The 21,028-nt window shown below is 35.2% G+C and overlaps 3 protein-coding genes across 3 annotated transcripts; all 3 read left to right on the plus strand.

Moving 5' to 3' along the window:
* Positions 1-8,326: 8,326 nt before the first annotated feature.
* LOC113314204 (protein POLYCHOME-like) lies at positions 8,327-10,538 on the plus strand. Its single transcript, XM_026562984.1, has 2 exons — positions 8,327-8,889; positions 9,824-10,538. Exons 1-2 carry the CDS (start codon positions 8,491-8,493, stop codon positions 10,208-10,210), a joined length of 786 nt encoding a protein of 261 aa, XP_026418769.1. The 5' UTR covers positions 8,327-8,490; the 3' UTR covers positions 10,211-10,538.
* A 1,450-nt stretch (positions 10,539-11,988) lies between these two features.
* On the plus strand, positions 11,989-15,953 carry LOC113310434. The gene is made up of 4 exons (XM_026559122.1): positions 11,989-12,945; positions 13,961-14,244; positions 14,345-14,572; positions 14,676-15,953. Exons 1-4 carry the CDS (start codon positions 12,495-12,497, stop codon positions 15,195-15,197), a joined length of 1,485 nt encoding a protein of 494 aa, XP_026414907.1. The 5' UTR covers positions 11,989-12,494; the 3' UTR covers positions 15,198-15,953.
* Positions 15,954-16,795: 842 nt separating this feature from the next.
* On the plus strand, positions 16,796-20,036 carry LOC113308871 (traB domain-containing protein-like). The gene is made up of 7 exons (XM_026557319.1): positions 16,796-17,558; positions 17,919-17,951; positions 18,199-18,384; positions 18,500-18,562; positions 18,653-18,784; positions 18,973-19,218; positions 19,793-20,036. The coding sequence occupies exons 1-6, from the start codon at positions 17,370-17,372 to the stop codon at positions 19,048-19,050; spliced, it is 681 nt and encodes a 226-aa protein (XP_026413104.1). The 5' UTR covers positions 16,796-17,369; the 3' UTR covers positions 19,051-19,218; positions 19,793-20,036.
* Positions 20,037-21,028: the final 992 nt, after the last annotated feature.

Raw genomic sequence — 21,028 nt, forward strand, 5'->3', positions numbered from 1 at the left:
TGTATCTTGATCTTGCTTTTCTTTTATCGAGGTTTTTGAAATCTCTTTCATGCAAGATAAATAGTAATCACAAAATTCTATTCGTCTCAGACTTTGTAATTCCTCAAGATAAATATCTGGAAACTGATTTTAATTGATCTTTTGAAAATTATTCTTGAGAGGTGGTTAAGAATCTAGGATGCTCTTCGGGAGTCGTAAGTTCCGAATTTATGAGGTTTTCTAGCTTTGTCTATTGCAAACAGATTTCCTCACTTTGATCTAAATGTAAATCAAATATAGTCTTATATGTTAGAGGCAGATTGGTATCAAAAGTCTCCACTTAGGTTGAAGCAACTCTTAGGCTGTAAAGGATGTCAGCTAAGAGAATCAATTGCGTAGAGCCTTGCGAGGTTCAAGAGACGTAAGGAGCGCGACTGTAACTGAATCACTTGGAGGGTGGATTCGGTCTCAACTACATTCATGTCTGAAGTCTGATAGTAGGCTAGTGTCTGTAGTGGCTTAATATAGTTTGATGTTCAAATCTACACAAGGTCCCCTGGATTTTTCTGTTATTGCGGTTTTCTTGTTAACAAAACTTCTGGTGTCTTGTGTTTCTCCTTTTCGGCATTATATTGTTTATCTTTATAATTCGATTTCACATGTTTGTATGTATTTAATCTAAGTAGATACGTCCGCTTAACTGGAATCGATTACGAGACTAGATTTTTTTATAGAATTCGTATCTTGAAAGATAGATAACAAGTTTAATGACTTGGCAGAATTCCGATTGAATTATCTGGATACGACTAGATTGATCTTGGAAATTGATTTTTGAGATCGTCCAGGTACTCTACTTAACAATTAGGTTCACGGACTCTATGTCTATATACATATTGATTGAGTAGAGGTTAGAGATATAAACTCTATATACACATTTTCAAGGATCATTCAGTTGGTCTACTTGCAATTGTATTAAGTTTTGTCCATACAGGTTGCGAACAAAAAAAGTTAAGTGTGTACTTGGTAACCCTACGTTTTCAATTAAAAGTTTGTTTACTCTCCTATTCACGAATTGAACCTTTAACCACACTTTGCAACTTTAGTAAATCATTCATAACTTCTTCGTTGTAACTCGGAATTGAGTGATTTTTGGTTTGTTAAATTCGTATTTTCATTTACCAAAATGTAAAGACTTTTTAAAAGTCAATGGTTATCCTCACTAAAGTCTTAGACTCAAAAACTCCTCGGGGCGTATGCACAAAGTATATTTACCATCGTAAAGAGTGAGTACTTTGTTTCAATCAATAGAGAGGTAGAATAAACAAGATAATCAAGTATTTGTTAGTAACTATAATTTAAGCTCTCCATAGATGTATTCAGTCTCTAGAAAGGTAGTCAATACCGGTTATACAGGCAGATATTACAGGTTTTTATCGGGTATAGGAAAATACCTATACGATATTGAAAATATCAGCGGTACAAAGACGAAACGATATTATCGTTTGTACATGCCGGTACAGATCGATATATCGGTTTTACTTATACATCGATAATATCGGTTTTAGTGAATAAAGTTTCCATCAATATGCATCTAGTCTTTACAAACAAGTACAACGTCAATCGGAGAAGGTAAAAAGTCCTAATATATTTATGATATAAAATCAATGATTATATGGTAGGATAAAAGATGGAACCCATATTTCAATTGCAAGGCATGAAAATGTAAAACATAAAATGAAGCATAATAAGAAAGATTTACAAGCATAATAGGACAACAATCACAATGCTGGCTGATAAACCACCTTGTATTTTTGAAATTTGAGATATATGTATGATTCTTATTATTTTTTACTATGGTTTTATAAATATTTTATTTTCTAGTTCTAACGATGTATCACTGATAAAAACTACCTTGGTCTCTAGTCTTTAAGGATACCCTTGATTCTATATTATAATACCTAAACTTAATCTAGTATGCGTTTTGACATCTAAATTTGGCAACTAACTTGACATACTAATCCCAATGGGTTCAACCAAGAAATGATTTAATATCTACCACACCAATGCATACAATTAAGGATACTCAGCATTCCTAGAAGCCCTTCTTAGCATTTCTTTGAGCAGTCGTTCAATAATATCTTGCTATAGTTTTCAAAAAAAAAATGGACCAAAATGATTGACTATAGTTTCGCAAAAAATATTGTGATTATCGTGTGCAGTTGTTTTTCCCATTTTAATATACTCATTAATAGCGTCCATCGGCAGCCCATATTATATAATCCGCGGGGCTGCAAGATCTTTTGTTCAAGACTGTGTCCTGGCATATTAAATACATCAAATTAGTAAATGAATTTAGAATTTACTTGACAAACCTCTCCTATAATCCTAATTATCATGTGAAACAATGAAAATGCCGGGTACCAAAATACTCCACCAACTTTTCTTAGGCAACGTTGTAAGGACTAAACTCAACTACAATTCCGAGAGTTACAACTTAATAAATCTCAATCAGGAATTATATGAAGAGTTTATATCTCTTTCTCTCACAACCAATATGTAAATGGAGACAAGTCAATGAGCCTGATTATACTGTGAGAGTACTTGGACGATTCAAAGATCAATCAAGTCGTAACCAACAATTGCAATGGACGTATCTACTTTAATTGATTTATGTACACCTGTGATATTTCAATTATAAAGATAAATAATATAATGCGGAAAAAGAAATACACAGATGCAAGAAATTTTGTTAACGAGGAAACCGCAAATGCAGAAAACCCCCGGGACCTTGTCCATATCTGAACACCAAACTGTATTAAGTCGCTACAGATTCTAGCCTACTATCAAAACTTCAGACTGGAATGTAGTTGAGACTGAATTCACCATTACAGTAATTCAGTTACAGTCGCGCTTACGCATCTTTAATCTCGCAAGACTCTGCGTAATTGATTTCCTTAGTTGACGTCCTTTACAGCCTAAGAGTTGCTTCAACTCAATTGAAGACTTTAAACCAATCTGCCTCCCACAGGTAAGATTATATGTGATTTCGTTCTGATCAAAGATCAATGTGAGATAAAAAATCGTTTGCAATAAACAAAGTCTAGCAAACCTCAAAATTCGGTACTTACGACTCCCAAAGAGCAGCCTAGATTACTATTCACCTCACAAGTAAAACCTACTCCTATTTCAACAAAGAATCTTTATAGAGGAATATACATGTGAAATTACAAAGTCTGAGACGAAGAAACTTTGCGATTTATATCTATCTTTCCTGATCGGAGTGAGACTCAACAATCAGTAGCAAGATCATGATACACGAACTATCAACATAAAGATAGTTAGACCCGGGTTCAGGAATCCCTAAGCGAAGTCTTTTTAGTCGCTAAACCTAAAAAGGTTTAGAGGAGAAGACGACTCTAGTTTACAACTAGGACACACAAGAAAAGTGTCGGGGATTCAAAGATCCCAGTTGCTTGAGGTTCTTCTTATATAGACTTTCAAAACAAAGGTTGATTTAGATTTAATCTAATGTAGCTTTGGAATCAAACAGTCAATATCCACCATTAGATGAACGTTTGATTTGAGATTACACAACAAATATACACTCTGGTTAGGATGGACCATAACCGAACCGTGTAAATGACTCGTTCACAAAAGGCTAGCCGAAACTATCCAGACGAACTAAAAGCTTAACCATTTTCATATAAAACTTTAAGACTTTAATCTTGAGTCACAACCATAGGTTATAATGTGAACATATATATATATATATGTGTGTTTTTTAGAGAGTTGTCCGACTATCTCATAGAATAATTCAGATGCATCTAAAAATATTCGACAGGGTAAGTACTTGTACCTACTTCCAGTTCGTGAATTATTTTGTCATGGTACGTGTACCGGGTTTGTATACACTTAAGACAAAAACGAGTTCAGGAGTTCACATAACTTTTTTGGTATGCATACTAGGTATGTGTACCAACCTAAGTTCGGGAGTTCACAGAACTTTTTATGTTTGCATACTTAGTATGTGTACCAAAAGTCGTTGCCGAACTATAGCTACGCCGGTACGTGTACTAGGTACATGTACTGCGGCTCCGGATCTATAATAGTTGCGCTAATATGTAAGATGGTACGTGTACAATCCTGTATCCAGATTTACAGTAGTTCTATATCTCTCTAATAATCAATTTGAAAACATTCTCGAATAACATTAATGACACATATCACTGATCTAGGATATTTTCAAATGATTAACTTAGATCATAATTTATGTCATAAAAAATAAATTGTTCATAACCAAATTTATCAAGTATGAACAAATGTTTTTAAGCTTAGTCAACATATTTCAAGAATAATTAATCAAGATAAACTTGACTCGAAATTTTTGTTGTGCATGTAAAATCTACTTTAGTCATGTGACATAGTCTCATAGATGGAAAGATGAAAACTTGAGTAATAGGTGGTTCAGTCTTCACTTACCTTTTGTTAATGAAGTTCTCCAAAAGCTTCGGTTGATCTTCGCCTTCAAACGGTAGAACGCAATGATGTCTGGTACTCAACTACACACTTCTATCCTATCCGAGACTTGACTAATTGTAGACTACAATTCAAGATGTAGTTTTGATCAACTAAATTTGACAACAAGCTTGATATAGAAACACTTGTGAGTTCGACCGAGAAATGCTCTAATAAACGATATGAGAATGCGACGTTGAAAATGTTCATCAGAATACACACGTCCGTCGATAAAACAATCACGCATCATCTGTTAGTGGTATTTTTCTCGAAATCTCCAGGTCTATCTTCTTGTCAATACTTTTCTTGGTTCTTGAACTTGAGGTATTTTCCCTATATATAATTGTAGCATGGTGTTCGTGCTATTCTATCTTCGTCCGAATCTTCATTAATCTGATCCAATTATTGCATGAATAGAGATTAGCACATTTATGTCCATTTCCTCATTATTTTCCAATTTGGGATCCATCAAAAATATAAGATTTGTTGAAATACTGAAAAACAAGTGATATGTCGGAGAAATTAGAAAATTTTTGTGAAATTAAAAAAATAAGCAGCAGTTGTATGAGTTAATTATGGGATGTGGGAATTTATATAGGTAGAAGGTAAGATATGCATTTAGGAAACGGCTATAAAAAGTAGCCATCGGCCAAAGCTTGACTGATCAGCTAATTAACGGTTATAAAATATAATCGACCAAACTTAGACTGCCCGATTTGACCTTTACCGCTGAGTTGCATTTTTCATTGTAGAGAATGGAACTTGTGCATCCACGTGGATGCTTAAATGGTAAATATAAATACTCCTATTGGAACTGCTCTTATAAACATAATAAACCTTACTAATTAGCAAACCGCACTTACAACGAGATGAAAAATTGAAAAGCACACTCACAAACATTCTAAAATCCACCAATATCAAGTAAGACTTATATAAAAACACTTTTATACAGTAAAACATCGACAAACGTATGATTTTAGAACCAAACAAAGGTGTTTTAGCGAGGTTATTTATTTATCGATAAATGAATGTGACTATCTATTATTTTAAAGTGCGAAATATTTTGAATATACTGTTTTGTAATTGTATTATTCTTACACCATATATTATTATTTGTGGATCAGGAGTTCATGCTACTTATTCAACAATTATTTTTACGTGTAGATTAAGATCGATAATCATCACTGGAATCCAAAAGACAATGATTGGATTAATATCTTGGAAAAAAGAAGAAAATCAATATCTTACATGTTATTAGTTATGCTACCATTCCTTAGACATTTAATGTGAAGCCGATAACAACTGTAAATTATTCCAACATTGCAAGATTTCGTTACAAAAAACATATTTGAACTACAAGTTGTTCACTTATTAAAATAATGATATCTAAGGGTTAACTAATATCATGTTTTGGTCTCCCATAAAAATGTGATGGGTGTCGAACGTATTTTGAACTATCCCAACAAATATAATACAATATACAATTTTCTACAAAATAAACAAATATTTAGTCAATAATGAACACTCAAGTGGTGACGCGAATGATGCTGAACTGAATGATAGTTTTGTCATTGCAAATGGGTGACTAAAAGAGACCTTTCGAGCAATAGAAAAATAAATAACTCTACGACGTGTGCAAAATAGTCTAACAGTTATGCATGCATTTTACAAATAATAAAAATTGAATTCATTTAGGATTAGATGAAAAGATAAAGTATTTTGGTTTTTCTAAATACTGGATTTAGTAATTATTAGTACCAAATTTTCACTGGATATTTAAGAAATCAATTTTTTTAGATGGGCTTATTTATTATAAGCCATTTATAACACACGAAAAATTTATTCGTTTAACGAGATTATTATTTTATTAAATATTTATTTATTGAGGTTTGGTTATACAAGAAGTTTATTTTTTTCTCTACTTTCACCATAAACGGACTTTGAAGCACAATACAAACTTTTCGGAACCCCCATAGTTGATTTGAGAATTATTCAGTAACATTAATCTAGGGTGTATAATAAGGGATAACCTATAACCTAGCGTTAAAGAAAAAACTAAGCTTTATAAATTATAAGTCCTCTTTTATATAAGAGGAAGGATCAGTTAACAACCTCATAATTTACAAGTTTGATAGTCCGATATGAGTCGTTGGATCATAATGTACTTCTAATACAAAAAATGTTCTAGTTTATAAATGAACAAAATGGGCAAGCCGGATCACTTGCAAGACCCATATGAACTTCAAACACTTTACTTTGTCTACCCCGTTTCTCTCCCAAAGAAAATAGACTACAGATACATTGATTCATGGAGATTTTTTGTTCATTTCTACTTAATGAAGTTTGATTTTTTTATCGTGGTATTCAATAATGTATTACTTACTACGAAATCATGACCTAGTTAACTAATTTCCTGCATCCAAGGGTTTATATCTGGAATTTGAAATCGTCTGAAAGTTTTGTAGTTCCAGTTATTAGGGTTTTTCGCTCCACTTTCAATCGAATTCAATTCTCAATTAAAATCTCGTATCCCAATTTTTCCATTTTTCACCACGTATAATCAAAATCTCCTATATCTTATTACTTTCAATTTCTTTTACGGATCTAACATATAAATCTAATTTCATTAACATGTTTTTTCATGGCTTGAATAATATTGGCTCAATCATGTTCTGTTTTTAATACCCATAATACAAAAACTTAAGAAAATTTCTAATCTTTCTTTAGTACACTAACTTTGTTTTTGGGGTAGTTTCATGTAGGAGGAAGAAGAGACAAAAGAAGCCAGGAAATATATTATCCATTCTGGGTGCAAGTGAACTCAGCTTGCCCATTTTAATTCATAAATAATCTGGAGCGTCAGAGGTTTTCAATTCTACGATTCATACTGGACTGTTAAACCGTGTAAAATATAAGGCTGTCAACGGATCTGTCCTCCTTATATAAACCCTAGATTTCATTGTCATTCACAATAAATTAAAATTTTCATCTAATTCTTTTACATGTAAAGTGAAGAATAAATTCACATTTCGTTAGGTTATTTATAGCGCCAGCATGTCGAATCTGATAAAATTTCTTTAGAAACAAAAACACAGGACTATAAAATTGAATTATCTTGATTTTAAAAAACTTATTCATTTAAAAACAGGACTATAAAAATTGAATTATCTTGATTTTAAAAAACTTATTCATCTATGACGATTACTTTGAATTTTGTTAGATTGATTTCAACACAATCCGCCAAATACGGATAAAGGAGGACAATTTGAATTCGGTTAGAAATAGCCGAATTCGAATTTAAGAATAAAACAAAACCTTTGATATTCAAATGATAGCTAGGTAAACAAATCAACAAAGTTGATTACAATTTTGTTATTCAAATAAACTATGATTCAAGTTATACAAGCGGAGTTTTCAAATATCGTAGACTAAGGAAAAAATTACTCCAATGACTAGACTTGTTAAACTATCTCTAATAATATAGATGCATCGAAAATAAAAATACATGTATGTGAAAATCATCTTGAAATTAGAATTTTGACTATCTAGTCGGACAAACCAAATCCTAAATTCGGCCGATATAACGATAATAGCTTCTCCAGAGTTCAATATTTTACTGCAGGCCCTACAATGCGGCCAAAGCCAAGAAAAACAGGCCTCCAAGGCTCACGCAATTACCATAGTCCGTATTTATCCGTAATTAATGCTCTCCTCGTAACGGCCAAGAAAATAAAGAATCTTATTTTGAATTTCAAATTCTACATCTAGTCCGCCATTTTCCTATTTGAAAATCTCACATTCTCTCTCTACAAAACCCTTCCTTCATCTTCATATATACCACGCCCACACAACTTTGAAAATCATTCCTCCCTCTCTTCATAGGATAGAATAACAAAGAAAACCCCCAAATTTTCAACAGAAGTTGATCAAAGGGTCTTTCTGATTTTGTTCAAATCTTCATAAGATTTCCAATTTTTCCTTCATAAGATAATCACAATGATCGAATCAAGAGATAGATTGGTCAGAGAAGAAGAAAAAGATCCATTCACTCCCATATCTGTTCCAAAATTGGGCTTAGGTATGTCTAGGTTTGCTGCTGGTAGTGAAAGAAATTTATTTGGATCGGCGTCACCATCTCAAACTACTTCTCCGATGGGTTTCAGTGGCTCTCCAATGGGTTTAATAGCGATACCAAGTTCAAGAAATATTGCTCTGAGAAGGGTCGGATTTGGCACTAATAATCGATTAGGTAACAGTAGAATTTCTTCTTCTATAGGATCTGAGAATGTTAGTCCAAAGGGGAGTGAGCGCCGAAGCAAAGGAGGTGTAAAGAAGAGTATACTTCCTTCTTGGTACCCAAGATCGCCTCTTCAGGATATCACTGCCATCGTCGATGTAAGTTTTTCTTTTCTTTGTTTCCTTGTTTGATCTTTTATAGTAGACTTAAAATTAGGGCTTTTATGATCTGAATGATAATCTTGGTTTCCTTTAGGGTTTTGGTTCCTTCTGATTGTGTTGTTCATATGTGTTGTGAAACGAAATAGATGACACCATTGTGTTAATTGTGCTAGAGAAATACTATGGTTTTTTGGGAATCCCCTAATTTTCTTTTGTTGTAGACTTGAAATTAGGGTTATTATGATTTGAGGAGAAATCTAAGTTTCCTTCAGAATTTTAGCCTACCCCTGGTGGTAGTGTTCATGTGTTTTATGAAACAAAGTAGATGAGATTCATTGGTAATTGTTTTCTTAACCAAGTGATCAAATTAGAGCATAAATCTTATGGTTCACTGCTGATCATTAGGCTAATTGTTTGTAGTTCGAGATTCTTGGAAAGGATTTCAGAACATCTAGTGGAACAGAAATACTATTTTTAGGGCGGCAATTGATGTAAATGAGGCCCTTTATGAATTGTTCATCATAATAGTTGTTAATGAACTATTGGGTTAATACTGCTGGCGAATTACTATGAATCTATTTCTGATTAAATCGTGGGTATTGAATGCTCTTTCACGTACTTGTAAATGATTATGATGTATACTATTAGATGTTGTGTTATGTTTGCATACCTATAAAGAATTAACTATGCCAAAATGCTCTCAAATTTCGCTTCTTGTAGCTAGGAAATGTAGATTTATTTCTGTTTTTCAAGCTTCTTCAGTCCACTGTTGCGAAACCTTGATGGGTATGGTGTATTTTTGTTTTGCTGACAAATTTTGGTTGCTTAATCTTTGGAATCATGTGGACAAGTTTTCTTTTAGTTTTATGTATTCCACATTTCTCTTTTTTGGTATTCATCACCTTGATGAATTGAACTTTATTCTCTCCAGGCCATTGAAAGGAGAAGAAATCGTCTTAAAGAGACTGAGCAACATAGACTCGCCAGCGTGTCACCTCAGGAAATAAGTGTTCAGGACAGTACATTACCTACTGCTGGTGCTCCGCTCGAGCACAACTTGTCCCTGACTTCTTCAGACCTTCCTGAGGCTTCCAAGAAGGCTTCTCAATCAACTGCTGTTCACTGTCCACAAATGATTTCACTGAAAAATGCGGCTTTTGGTGAAATGGATTGCCTAACTCCCCAGAAGAAACTTCTTAATTCAATTGACGAGGTTGAGAAAATTGTCATGAAGGAATTCCAGAGAATTAGAAAAACACCCATTGCAAAGAAGATAGAGAGAGAAAACAAAGTTCGGAAATTGATGGCAATGCGATGACAGGAACCATTTTCTGCCTGAATTTTGCAGTACCATGAGACATGACTAATGGTGTAAAGGAGAAAAAGAAGGGGGAAATAACTACAACTACATATGGGGTAACAAGATCACTTTGTGGTGATTTCACTGGTAATAGTAGGTCTACAAATTTTTCTGTTTCTGCAGTCTAATCCTTGCTGAAAGTCTCTGTGTTAGACTAGTAAGCTCATGTTTTGTTCCATGTTCATCATTTTCTTGCTGAAAATCCTCGGTCTGGGATTAGTAACCAACTGTATAGTATGGCATTCTCTAGTTTTTACTATGGAAGATAATTGGATGAATATCTTACTCGCCTAAATACATATATCGATGTTATCTACCTTATCTTGCTTGTTTCTAAGTGTCAAGTTGCTGATTTCGAACAACGAATGTAGTTGTTTGATCCTGTGCTTAGTGTTTGTGGCATGTGCCTTATGAGTATGATCTTGGTTCCAATTCCTGTCCTAGACATGGTTGTGGACTGACTACTGCCAATCAAGCGGAGCTCACTGGAGTAGTCTGACAGATCCTCATGCCCAGATCAGCCAAGGTACTGTGTCAACCGATTCAACTTCAACCTTAACTCCTTCTACCTTTCATGTGTCTTCTTCAATTGCTCTCTAAAGAGTCTGGGTAGACAAAACCCTGCCATCTGAACTTAGTTGATTTTGACTTCATGACGACTGGCGAGTCTCCAAAGTCTGAAGCCTGAATCAACATTGTTGTTGTTGTCTCTTCCCAACCTTTGCTGTAGTGAAGTCTTTCTACCAGCTTTCAAAAATGACCTATTTAACAGTCATTCCGGTGAATTCAGCTCCGCAAGATAATGTTAGTGGTCTACGATTATAAAGGCCGTTTGCAAACTTTAGTTACCCTTTTCTATTTCTTGCTCATTCTCAGTCTCAAGTTAGGTAGTGCGACTCACTGTGACTGATTATGCTTTATAATTCCTTCTTCTCCGATCATTACTTTTGAAAATCAAAATAGTTACTTTTGATCTTTTGATTCCTGTTCTTTACCTATAATCATTCTCTTACATTATCGGGCCATTCAGAAAAGGCGCTTGGCTTTTTCTTGTGAATTATTCATCCATGTGTGAGTCGTGTGACCGTGTGAATGTAAGAAGGATTCACTTAACCGAGTTTTGAATGTACACACTACTACCCTACTTGCAAGTGGAAGTTTAAAAATCACACGTGTCTTCTAGACTTCTTCATTACTTAACAACCAAGTAGTTCATTAAAAATGAACCATTACATCGGGCACACGCACATAAATTAGGGTGCTCCTATCAAATGTAAACAGCAACTTTCTACAAAGATTAAATTTACATCAAATTTTATCAATATTTCAGCATTAACTTGTTTTCACTTGATTAGTATTGTTTGAAAGCTATGATTAATAATTATCTATATCGTCCAAAAATATCGCACCAAGACAACCAATAGAAGCAAAGACTCGAAGTCGAAAGCGTAAAAAAGACAAAAAGAAGAAGAAGAAAAGTCTCGTGAATCAAAAAAGGAAAAGAAGAGAAAAGTCACAAAATGTCCAACATGGAGTGAACTGTGAACCCAATTCCGTCCAACAGAGCAGGCCAAGACTCCCTTTCGTATATTTCAAAGTCAACCGCGTTCAGTAGGTCAGATTAACAGTTAACCGAGCGGCCTAATTTCACCCCGAAGCTTCTAGTTACAAAAATATCATCTTTCTCACCATTTTACCCTTCCCACCCACCACAACGACTTCATTTATACATTTTTCCAACTTTTCAAAATTAAATACTACTCAAATCGAAACCTTTGATTTCTTCTTCTCTCAGGTTATTTCCAAGTCTCTCATGTTGGTCATCCCAGATCTCTACAATCTTCTCTTCTCAGAGAGTATAATTCATTTATAAATTAAGTTTCTTCAAATTCTGATGTTTGCAGAGGAATTCAAAAACTAGAGAATCAAACTTCTTTTACAGAAATCTTGACTTTTTTTTCAGCTCTACCTCTACTACTGCTACTATTGCCTAACAAAATCAACCAACCAAACAAGTCAATCTTCCGTACAGAATTACTTCTCTATTTATAGGTGAAACTTCTCTGTTTCTCATTTATGTTTCTCTTAGATGGTTAAATTTCCGAGTATCTTCTTTCCAATTTTCAGCTCTAGTTTTGAAGAACAGATATTCTCAGAGTTAAGAACCTGAAAGAAGAATCGGAAGATTATTTGAGATAATCTTTTCTTAAACTTGTCTTGAATTTGAGAAGAATCGAATTTGATGTTAAAATCAAGAAGCAAAAGAATGACCATGGATCGATTATCAGCATCATCAACAGGAAGTAATTCACCAGAAACAAAATCAAATATGGTATTAGCAATTGAATGTTTAAAAGGAAGTTCAAAAGCAGATGAATGGAATCAAAACATGTTACAAACAGGCGATATTGTTGAAGAACTCAAAATTGGTAATTATCTCTGTGTTCCTTCACCATTCAAGAGTGGTACAACTGGTATTCAGAAACTTCTTCGTGAATCATACAAGAGAAATGAAACCTCCATTCATGTCCGAGTTAGACGTGGTCAAGATGAGTTCATTCAGTTATTAGCATGTATTGTTCCCAATGAATCGTCATCTGGGAGAAAACAGTACATGCTAAAATCTATTGACGATCCTAATTACACCGTTGGATTTTCTGATCGTACCGAGGAGGATTGCCTGGCTGTCCAAGGTTAGTAACTTCTGTTTCTTTTCTTTCTGATAAGAGGGTCAAAATCAGCTCGTTTTAGGTCAAAATAGATCTTTTTCATCTACAAAAATATCTAAGCATAGGCCAGACTTCTTTGTTGAGCTGCTTGAGTATATTACAGATCTAAAGACTCCCAAGTCCGCGACCAAACGTAGACCGCATCTTGCAGTGCCTTCATGCAAAACTGTTGCTTTAAAGTATCCGCAATTCCTAGAAATCTGTATCGGATGGCACATTTTAGATAACACTTGTATAGGTGAAATTGGCTGCAAATGAATGTTAAGTGTATATGAAGCTTGAGCATGCTCTGGTTTTCAAGCTTCCTGAGAGTCTCTGGATGGCACCAATCAGCTAGAGTATCTTACCGACACATTTCACCCCACATTATACCAGACCGTCCAGAGATCTAACATTCTGGTCAAAAGGAAGGTAGGGTCCGGTCTATGGCTGCTTCCACTCACTAATCATAATTAATGGTGGGGTCTTCTTGGTGCGACATAAGTCTAAAAGCAACCTAGTTTAAACGAGATGCGTTTGAACTTTGAATCAATAGGCCGATGATGTGGGTTGAATTTGGAATTTGGTAAGCTGCAATTAGGACTTAGGAGGAAGACGTGCCACAACATTGATTCTTTTTCTCTCTCTATCTGGAGCATATTTTTCAAGTGCTTAATTAGGCTAATTCCTTGGACCTTTGACATGAAAGGGTTTTGGAAACCTGGCTCATGGGTGAAGCTAAAACTACTTCTGGTTAGTCGTAGACTTTACCTGGTCTTATACATAGTCAATCTATAGTTAACCTCTGCCAAGAAGAACTTAACCCATCGCAAAATGCCACGATTGTCAATCCTCCCTAATTTGACTAAACAATACCAAGTGAAGAATCTTTACATTCACATTTTATTAAAAGACATTTTGTATAAAAAGTCGTTTAGCTTGTATATACTGCAATGTGAAGGAATTTTTAAAATTTCGAGGTTTGTGTTTTAATCTACAGGTTCAAAGAGCTTCAGAGTGGAAACTGCATTAAGAAGAGCTAAACTACAAGATGGTTATGTAGGATATCCTTGGGAGAAGAAGATGCAAGATTTGATGCCAGTTGCTAATTCAAGTTGTTTTCTCTCTTTACTCCTCCTTCCAAAGGCCTCGGACTCTGGTGGTGCTCAATATAATGATCTCGAAGATACCCTTTCTAGAGCAAATGCCTGGCTTGCTGCTTCTCAAGCACATGGCGTCCCTATTGTGTTCTTGAACATACAAACTGAATCCCTTCTTACCAAGGTATATACAAGCTCTCAACTCTTTTAACAAAGGGTGTTGCTATGTTTTTAAATGTAATATGAGAAAGAGTTTGTTGAAGTTTATGTTTGTAATGTATTAGATATCTGGAGAGACAGCTTCAGCTACGGTGAATGCGGGATCATTGTCTGATTTGTCGAATCTTGCAAATGTAAGCTTGTATGGGTTTGAAGACTACCATGGGGTTGATATTGGTGTTGTTAGAGCTGTTCGTCTATGGTACGCTCCATTTGGTGGAGAGTTGGCAGTTGAGATTAAACTCCAAGAAACAGACCTAAAACTCGGTTTCGCCATTAGTCGCACTGATGAGGTAATTGTTAATAATTTGAATTCAAACCCAAGTCCAATTACGTGCTTATTTGCTTAAGTTTAAATATATGAATGTTAATTTTGAGTGTTCTTCCTCTTGTTAGGGCTTCATTTACATTTCCTCCGTAATTGATGGCGATGAAAAGGAAGATGCTGGACCAACGCCATCAACCCGTTCTGGACTTACTTATTTATACAAAGAGGCACAGAAAGCATCAAAACTACTAATCGTTTCGAGAGTATCAAATGAGAAGGTACTGCCTTGGATGGTTTCTTCAACTGGAGCTATTCGATGTTACGACACTATCTCACTTAGTCAAAAACTTTCTCTGCATCGCCATGCATTACGCCCAATTTTACTTCACGTATTTGTTTGGGATCCATCTTTGGTTTCTGTCAGTAAAATTGGGAAGTATAATAAGCCTGTAACAACTGCAGCGCCGCCTCCTGTTATGGCCATACCTCCTCCTCAAGAAATTCATCTTCCTCAGGGACCTCCACAACCTACAAATGATAATAAAGTTCATGCAGAAGTAGCTTCTGACGTTAAGGTTTTACAGAGAGACACTGCCGGGGAAGTATCATTCAGATTCAATGACTTTTCAGTTTCAACTAATTGGGTATGAATTGTAACCTTTTTATGAGAGAAAAGGAAAAAAAAATTAGACAGTTTGAATATTTAGCTTGATTAGAAAATAATTAACCGTGTTTGAGTGTTGATGTACATAAGAGATTTGCGAGCAGTTGGATAACATCCATTGTTGTCCATCGACTAGGTTTGAATATGAGAGCCAGACCGAGGTTTGTGCTGTCTTATGAAGAGAGAGAATGATGTCTTAATACTAGTACAAGACTATGTAATAGAGTATTTACATTACAGACACACAGTTGGTCAAAGTCAATAGTTAATCAGTCAAGAAGGAAGGCCATTGATGAAGCATCAGTTGAAGAAGAATCAGCAACACAAGATGCAGTAGAAAAGTTCAACAGTTATTTGGCAATGCAGAAAAATTAGGGAGACAAAGACCCTTACTGAACAGGTCTGTAAGTTTGTTTTTTTTTATTTGAAACAGGACAGGTCTGTAAGTTAGCTTCTGACGGAACATGGTTGACCTGCAAATAAACTACTGGGCAGAATTAGAAGCTAAAAAAGTAGCACTAATGTTATCACAAAACAGTTATATTCAGCATCCGAAGAAGAGCTTGATATTGTGGACATAACAAAGAAATCGAAGAAAAACTCCATAAAAATTACAAAAGAAGTAAACCTTCTCGTGTCAAGGCATCCAGTCCGTTAGAATCTTCTTTTCTTTTTCTTTTTTTGGGTAGAAGCCCATCTGAATCTGTAAATGCCTTAATAGAATGTATATCACCCTTCCTCATGATCCTTAGGCTGGTTCCTATGCACCGGTGGATGGCATAGTTTGCCACTTTTGCGCCCACTATGGCCTATGGGTATGGCAAAGTAGCAAATCGTGACTGCCTAAATGTCAAATATGCCGTATAGGCATACGCGATAGACTATCTACTGAGCGGAAGAGATTCCATCGTTCAATGGTCTCTATATCGCTCAGTGGTCATTATAGCGTTAGCAATAGTCTTTATATCGCTTGGCGCTATAATCATCCCTCATAGTTCATCATTTAACGGTCATAACCCCCCACAAATACTCAACTCCTAATTTGGGTTCCCTCAAACATGAACTCAAAGGTGCTTTTGATAATAAAAGCCCACCAGAGACCTTTTCTAGTAATTAAAACCCTAATGCGACGCAGAGCAGTGGTGTAAGATTGAGTTCAACACTACTGTCGATGTGATTCTTCAAAACACAAATGCATTGGCTGCAAATGTGAGTGAGATACATCCATGGCATTTACATGGGCATGATTTCTGGGTTTTGGGATATGGTGAAGGGATGTATTCCGAGGACAAACATGGGAAGCAGCTGAATTTGAAAACCCACCATTGAGAAATACAGTGGTTATTTTCCCATATGGATGGACAGTGATAAGATTCGTTGCGGATAATCCTGGTGTTTGGTGCCCTATGATAGGAGGGAACAGAGAGATAGGGGATTTTTTGGTATAGAGGATCCGCGCCCCGGGCAGATATATAAAATCCGTAATTTTTGTGGATTGGACGTGGATGCTACATCCAAAATCTGTTAGCCGCACACTTGTGGTTGTGGATGTGTATATTAAGCTTCTCTATAATATTTTATGATTTTTAGTAACATTCTTCTCTTTTATAATCCTTCTAAGGTGGAAACAAGAGACCAAAAAATACAATCAGAACTGAGCCAGACGTACCAATTCAGGAGGATAAGCATCAACTTAATAAGTCATTGATTTTGTGGCTATGTAAATTAGTCTACTTTACTTGGGAAGATGCTACTGATTCCATTAGTCGCTTCCGTACCTTTGCAGCTTGAGGACAAGCTAAACTTGAAGATGGGTCGGATTTTTGGATACTGATCCCAAATCAGAGTTTTAATTTGTTAATGTTTAGTACTCCAAATCGGATTTGGAGTATTTGTTTAGGAATATGTATTTGTTATGCTTTCTTTCAGTATTTCTTTAGGATTAGGAGTTTTTATTATAGCCTATATATACTGGTTATCAGCGTTTTATTCATTCAATACGATTGAGCTTTGCTTATTTGAGGTGGTTGATCCCCAATCAAAGAATCTGTGTAATCTATTGCTGGTATTAGGATCCGTTCGTTAGTGTAGGATCCTATCAGTTTATATCCAAATACTAAAGGTAGAAAAGAAAACTAAAAGTAGAAAAGAGAGCAACATGTCCGCTATATTAACAAACTTCGGAGAAAGATATGATGACGATGATACGAGTCATTACCAGCATGGCATTCCTGGAATACCTACTGATGGAAAAGTTGTTCTACTAAAAAATTCAAAGTTGAAGTCTAACGTCTACCTTGTTGGAACTAATCATATGTCTAAGGAGAGCGCTGATACTGTCAAGAAGGTATAATTTTGTTTAAGTTTTTTCTTTCTTTGCCATAACCTTGATTTTTTTAGGGTTTGTTACTTTGTTTTGTATTCTTATGATGTGGTGCAGGATAAGAATATATGCAGTGTAGGATAAAAATAAGCTTCAACATGAATATTTGCTACGATTCACTAAATCATACTAGTAGTTTTTAGTTTGTTGTCCTGTACTTACTGATGCGTGTGCTTTTTGTTACATTTATGCTGGTTTCTTTTCTCTTCCCTAAAAACTACTATATTTGTTACTTATTCGATCCCTTATGAATATGGTTATTAACTTATCATTGTTCGAATTCCCCGTGTAAATTGCTAATTGAAATTTTGTTTTGCAATGTAGGTGATCAACTATGTCAGGCCTAATGCAGTGGCGGTAAGTAACACTCCCAACAACTATTCTCTTATGAGATTCTTTTAATTCTTTATAACCGGGATGTACTAGTGTTTTACATGCGTAATTGATAGCCATTTAAATAGTCATTATGATTGCCAGCTCAAATTGAATGATATTTTCATAGCATGATACTAATGTTTTTTACTTTGAGATCGTCTTATCTTCTTCTTTTTTTTCTCAATATATTTCCAATTAAAAGAAGTAAAATGACAATGCCTGTTTGCAGATTGAGCTGTGCGAGCAACGTGCCGATTTAAAGAACTCTGAAACGGAGGATGTTAACTTGTTTAAGGTTTTTTGCAATTGCATGCTCCGTCCTGGGAAGTTGCCCATGAAGATTCATCTCTTTGCTGAAGCTTGTTGGAAATTACGGTTACAAGCTGCTTGTATAGATTCAGGCCTGGAGTTTAAGGTAATTATTGAATAAACTGTGAAATGCTCATCAACTTGTTTATAGCTTAGTTTTTTGTTATTTGTGGACGGTACACCTAGGCTTTGCATATCACAACCTTAGATTTGTTTTTCAGGTTGCAATGCAAGAGGCTTCTAAAATCAGAGCAAGATGTTTCTTCATTGATGAAGATATTGATGTAAGTTATCTTCAATTTTCTTTGCTTTCAGTTTGTTGGGTAATCTTTTTTCTATAACAGGAACGATAATTTTTTTTTTTTTTTTGGCAGGTCACCTATGAAAAGATGTCAAAAGTTTTCTCTTGGGTTCTGCTATGGGAACACTTGTTTGCTGAGGTCGACTACACTAGAGCATCTTTACGGGAAGATAAGGCTAACGAGAAAAAACAATATCCGGAATTTGTAAGATTCTATCTTCTCACTCTAGTCTACACCGATAAAAATGAAACATCACAGGAAAGGCTATTCGGTTTAACAAGAAGAAACATGAATATTTACCTCCTTCACTGTGCAATTATTATCGTGTTCTTTTTTTTCCTCCTGAGATAATATAAAAAACTAAATATCTGAATCCTAATCAAATTTCGCAGATGAAGGTGGTCGATGATGATAGAGAAAAGTTTATGTTTGAGAAAATTCGAACTATTAGAAAAAAAAAGTTGTGGTAGTGGTTGGGATGGAACACATGGATGGAATCGAATTATTGTGGAAACATGCAGAGAAGGATATGCTTCTAAAAAAAGAAAAATGCAGAGGGTGTAATAAAAAACCTCTCTCATCAAAAAAGAAAAAACACAATAAGCAACGTCATTGGAAAAAAAAAAGTGGTAGCCATGGTAACCTCATTAACACCGCCGTTGATCTATTTATTCCTTCGTTATTTTGCGGCATACATCACTTGCATGATACTATACGTACACTTGCTTGTCTCATGTCTTTTAGTTTCATGACATCCTTTCTTTGTCTTGATCAGTTTGGTACGACTTTAAATAACATTGTGTCGGATATTTTGAAACAAGTGTAGGTTATAAGCAACCTTGTATATCTGCATATATGCCTTATGATTGACACGGCACAAGACTTTATCACTGATAGGATACTGTAGAGCTAAGTGATTTGATTAGTGGAGTTTAGTTCATATATTTAACACCCTTCGAACAACCAACCAAGTCCCTGCCTTGTGGGTTATGCTTGACCATGTAGTATAGTCTGGATTGGAGACGAGGAGATTGACAATGTACCTTTCATTTTATTGCATTTGCCAGGGGAAGAACCCAAGTCATAAAGTATTGCATTTATAATCTATAAATGGTTGCATTCCACTTACAGTTGTATATTTCTATATTTTGCATTCCATCTTGCAATTTGTATAACTGAGGTTCTTAGTTTGGCTTGATTTTTTGATGACAGGTTAATACAGACAGGGTAGAGTGGTTGGTGTGAAGATTAATTTTTTTGGGAGAATCTGGAACTTGCATCTTTAGAGAAAAACAAAAGTTTTTGGTTTCATCTGATACTTCTTCTAACCAGCAATGTAATCAGATATTCGTATAGATTGTTGAAATGCTAATTCTGGGTTTCTCACATGTCAACACTACTAAATTTGTCCTCTTTGAATCATACTGACATTGGAACTCCATTTTCATTGATTCAACGATGAACTTTAATACGGGCGACAATATTATCGTGGTTTCTGAATTTTCAAGGCTTCTGTTAAATGTAGCCCGCGCTTTTAATTTCTATAATTTTTGGTACTGGCGACAATATTATCAGTTTCTCTAATTTTTGTGGACTGGAGATGATGTCATGCGTACAGTCTCGAAGGCTTGCAATTTCTATAGACAGCGATGTAGATGAGACGCAATAATCATCTAAATGTTCTCTTCAATAATCATAACTAGCTAGAAAATTTGCGGTCAAGTACATTATGTGATTGTGTGTAGTTCACTCCAATGTTTCAATATGCAGAGTACGATGGTGCACTGAAGGAAGCCATTAGAGGTGTGCAAGACGCAGTAACGAATATAAATGAACACTTGGATGAAGTCAGATATGAGATTGAGGCCCTTGAAGCTGAAACTTAGAAGTAACATTTAGGTGTTATTTTGCTTGTAAGTCGAATTGTCTTCTACCCCAGATGGTGCAGAAGATGAATGGTTTTCCTATATGTTAGAAATAGTTGTGAAAATCAGATTCTACTTAAAGTTATTTCTGATGCTTGTTTAAAAATGTTTAAAAATGTTCCGTGCATTGCTTTTTTGTATTTCCGTTCGGTTTGCAAAATTGAAAGAGGATTTACATGTAAGTTGGTGAATTTGGCGCTTCTGTAACTTGTGATCTGTGTCTGTGGGTGATGATCGCCTGATCTCTCTCTATCTATCAGCATGCTTGGAATGCTGTCTTGAACACTGAGGGAGGAAATGCCTAGGGGTGGGCGTCTGCAAACTGCATGTGAACTGGAAATTTCATGTTTCAAGCACCAGTTTCACAAACAAATGTGTAAGCAAGTAGGGGGGGGGGGGGGGACCATGTGTTTCTCCCCTATAACCGTTCCTCTATCCTCATGTAATGCAGGAACACCTATTACCAGAAAACGGAAATAAAAATGTAAAACCTGCAAGTGAAATAACTCAGTAAGTGCTTAAG

This window comes from Papaver somniferum, chromosome 9 (genome assembly GCF_003573695.1).
Source record: "Papaver somniferum cultivar HN1 chromosome 9, ASM357369v1, whole genome shotgun sequence".
NCBI classification, from domain to species: Eukaryota; Viridiplantae; Streptophyta; class Magnoliopsida; order Ranunculales; family Papaveraceae; genus Papaver; species Papaver somniferum.

Excerpts from the sequence above, each read along its gene's own strand:
- LOC113314204 (XM_026562984.1), top strand. The coding sequence starts at position 8,491 with ATGATCGAATCAAGAGATAGATTGGTCAGAGAAGAAGAAAAAGATCCA. Across the intron at positions 8,890-9,823 it reads ATATCACTGCCATCGTCGAT|GCCATTGAAAGGAGAAGAAA; the intron begins GTAAGTTTTTCT and ends TATTCTCTCCAG.
- LOC113310434 (XM_026559122.1), top strand. The coding sequence starts at position 12,495 with ATGTTAAAATCAAGAAGCAAAAGAATGACCATGGATCGATTATCAGCA. Across the intron at positions 14,245-14,344 it reads CTGAATCCCTTCTTACCAAG|ATATCTGGAGAGACAGCTTC; the intron begins GTATATACAAGC and ends GTAATGTATTAG. Across the intron at positions 14,573-14,675 it reads CCATTAGTCGCACTGATGAG|GGCTTCATTTACATTTCCTC; the intron begins GTAATTGTTAAT and ends TCCTCTTGTTAG.
- LOC113308871 (XM_026557319.1), top strand. The coding sequence starts at position 17,370 with ATGTCCGCTATATTAACAAACTTCGGAGAAAGATATGATGACGATGAT. Across the intron at positions 17,559-17,918 it reads GCGCTGATACTGTCAAGAAG|GTGATCAACTATGTCAGGCC; the intron begins GTATAATTTTGT and ends TTTGCAATGTAG. Across the intron at positions 18,563-18,652 it reads TCATTGATGAAGATATTGAT|GTCACCTATGAAAAGATGTC; the intron begins GTAAGTTATCTT and ends TTTTTTTGGCAG.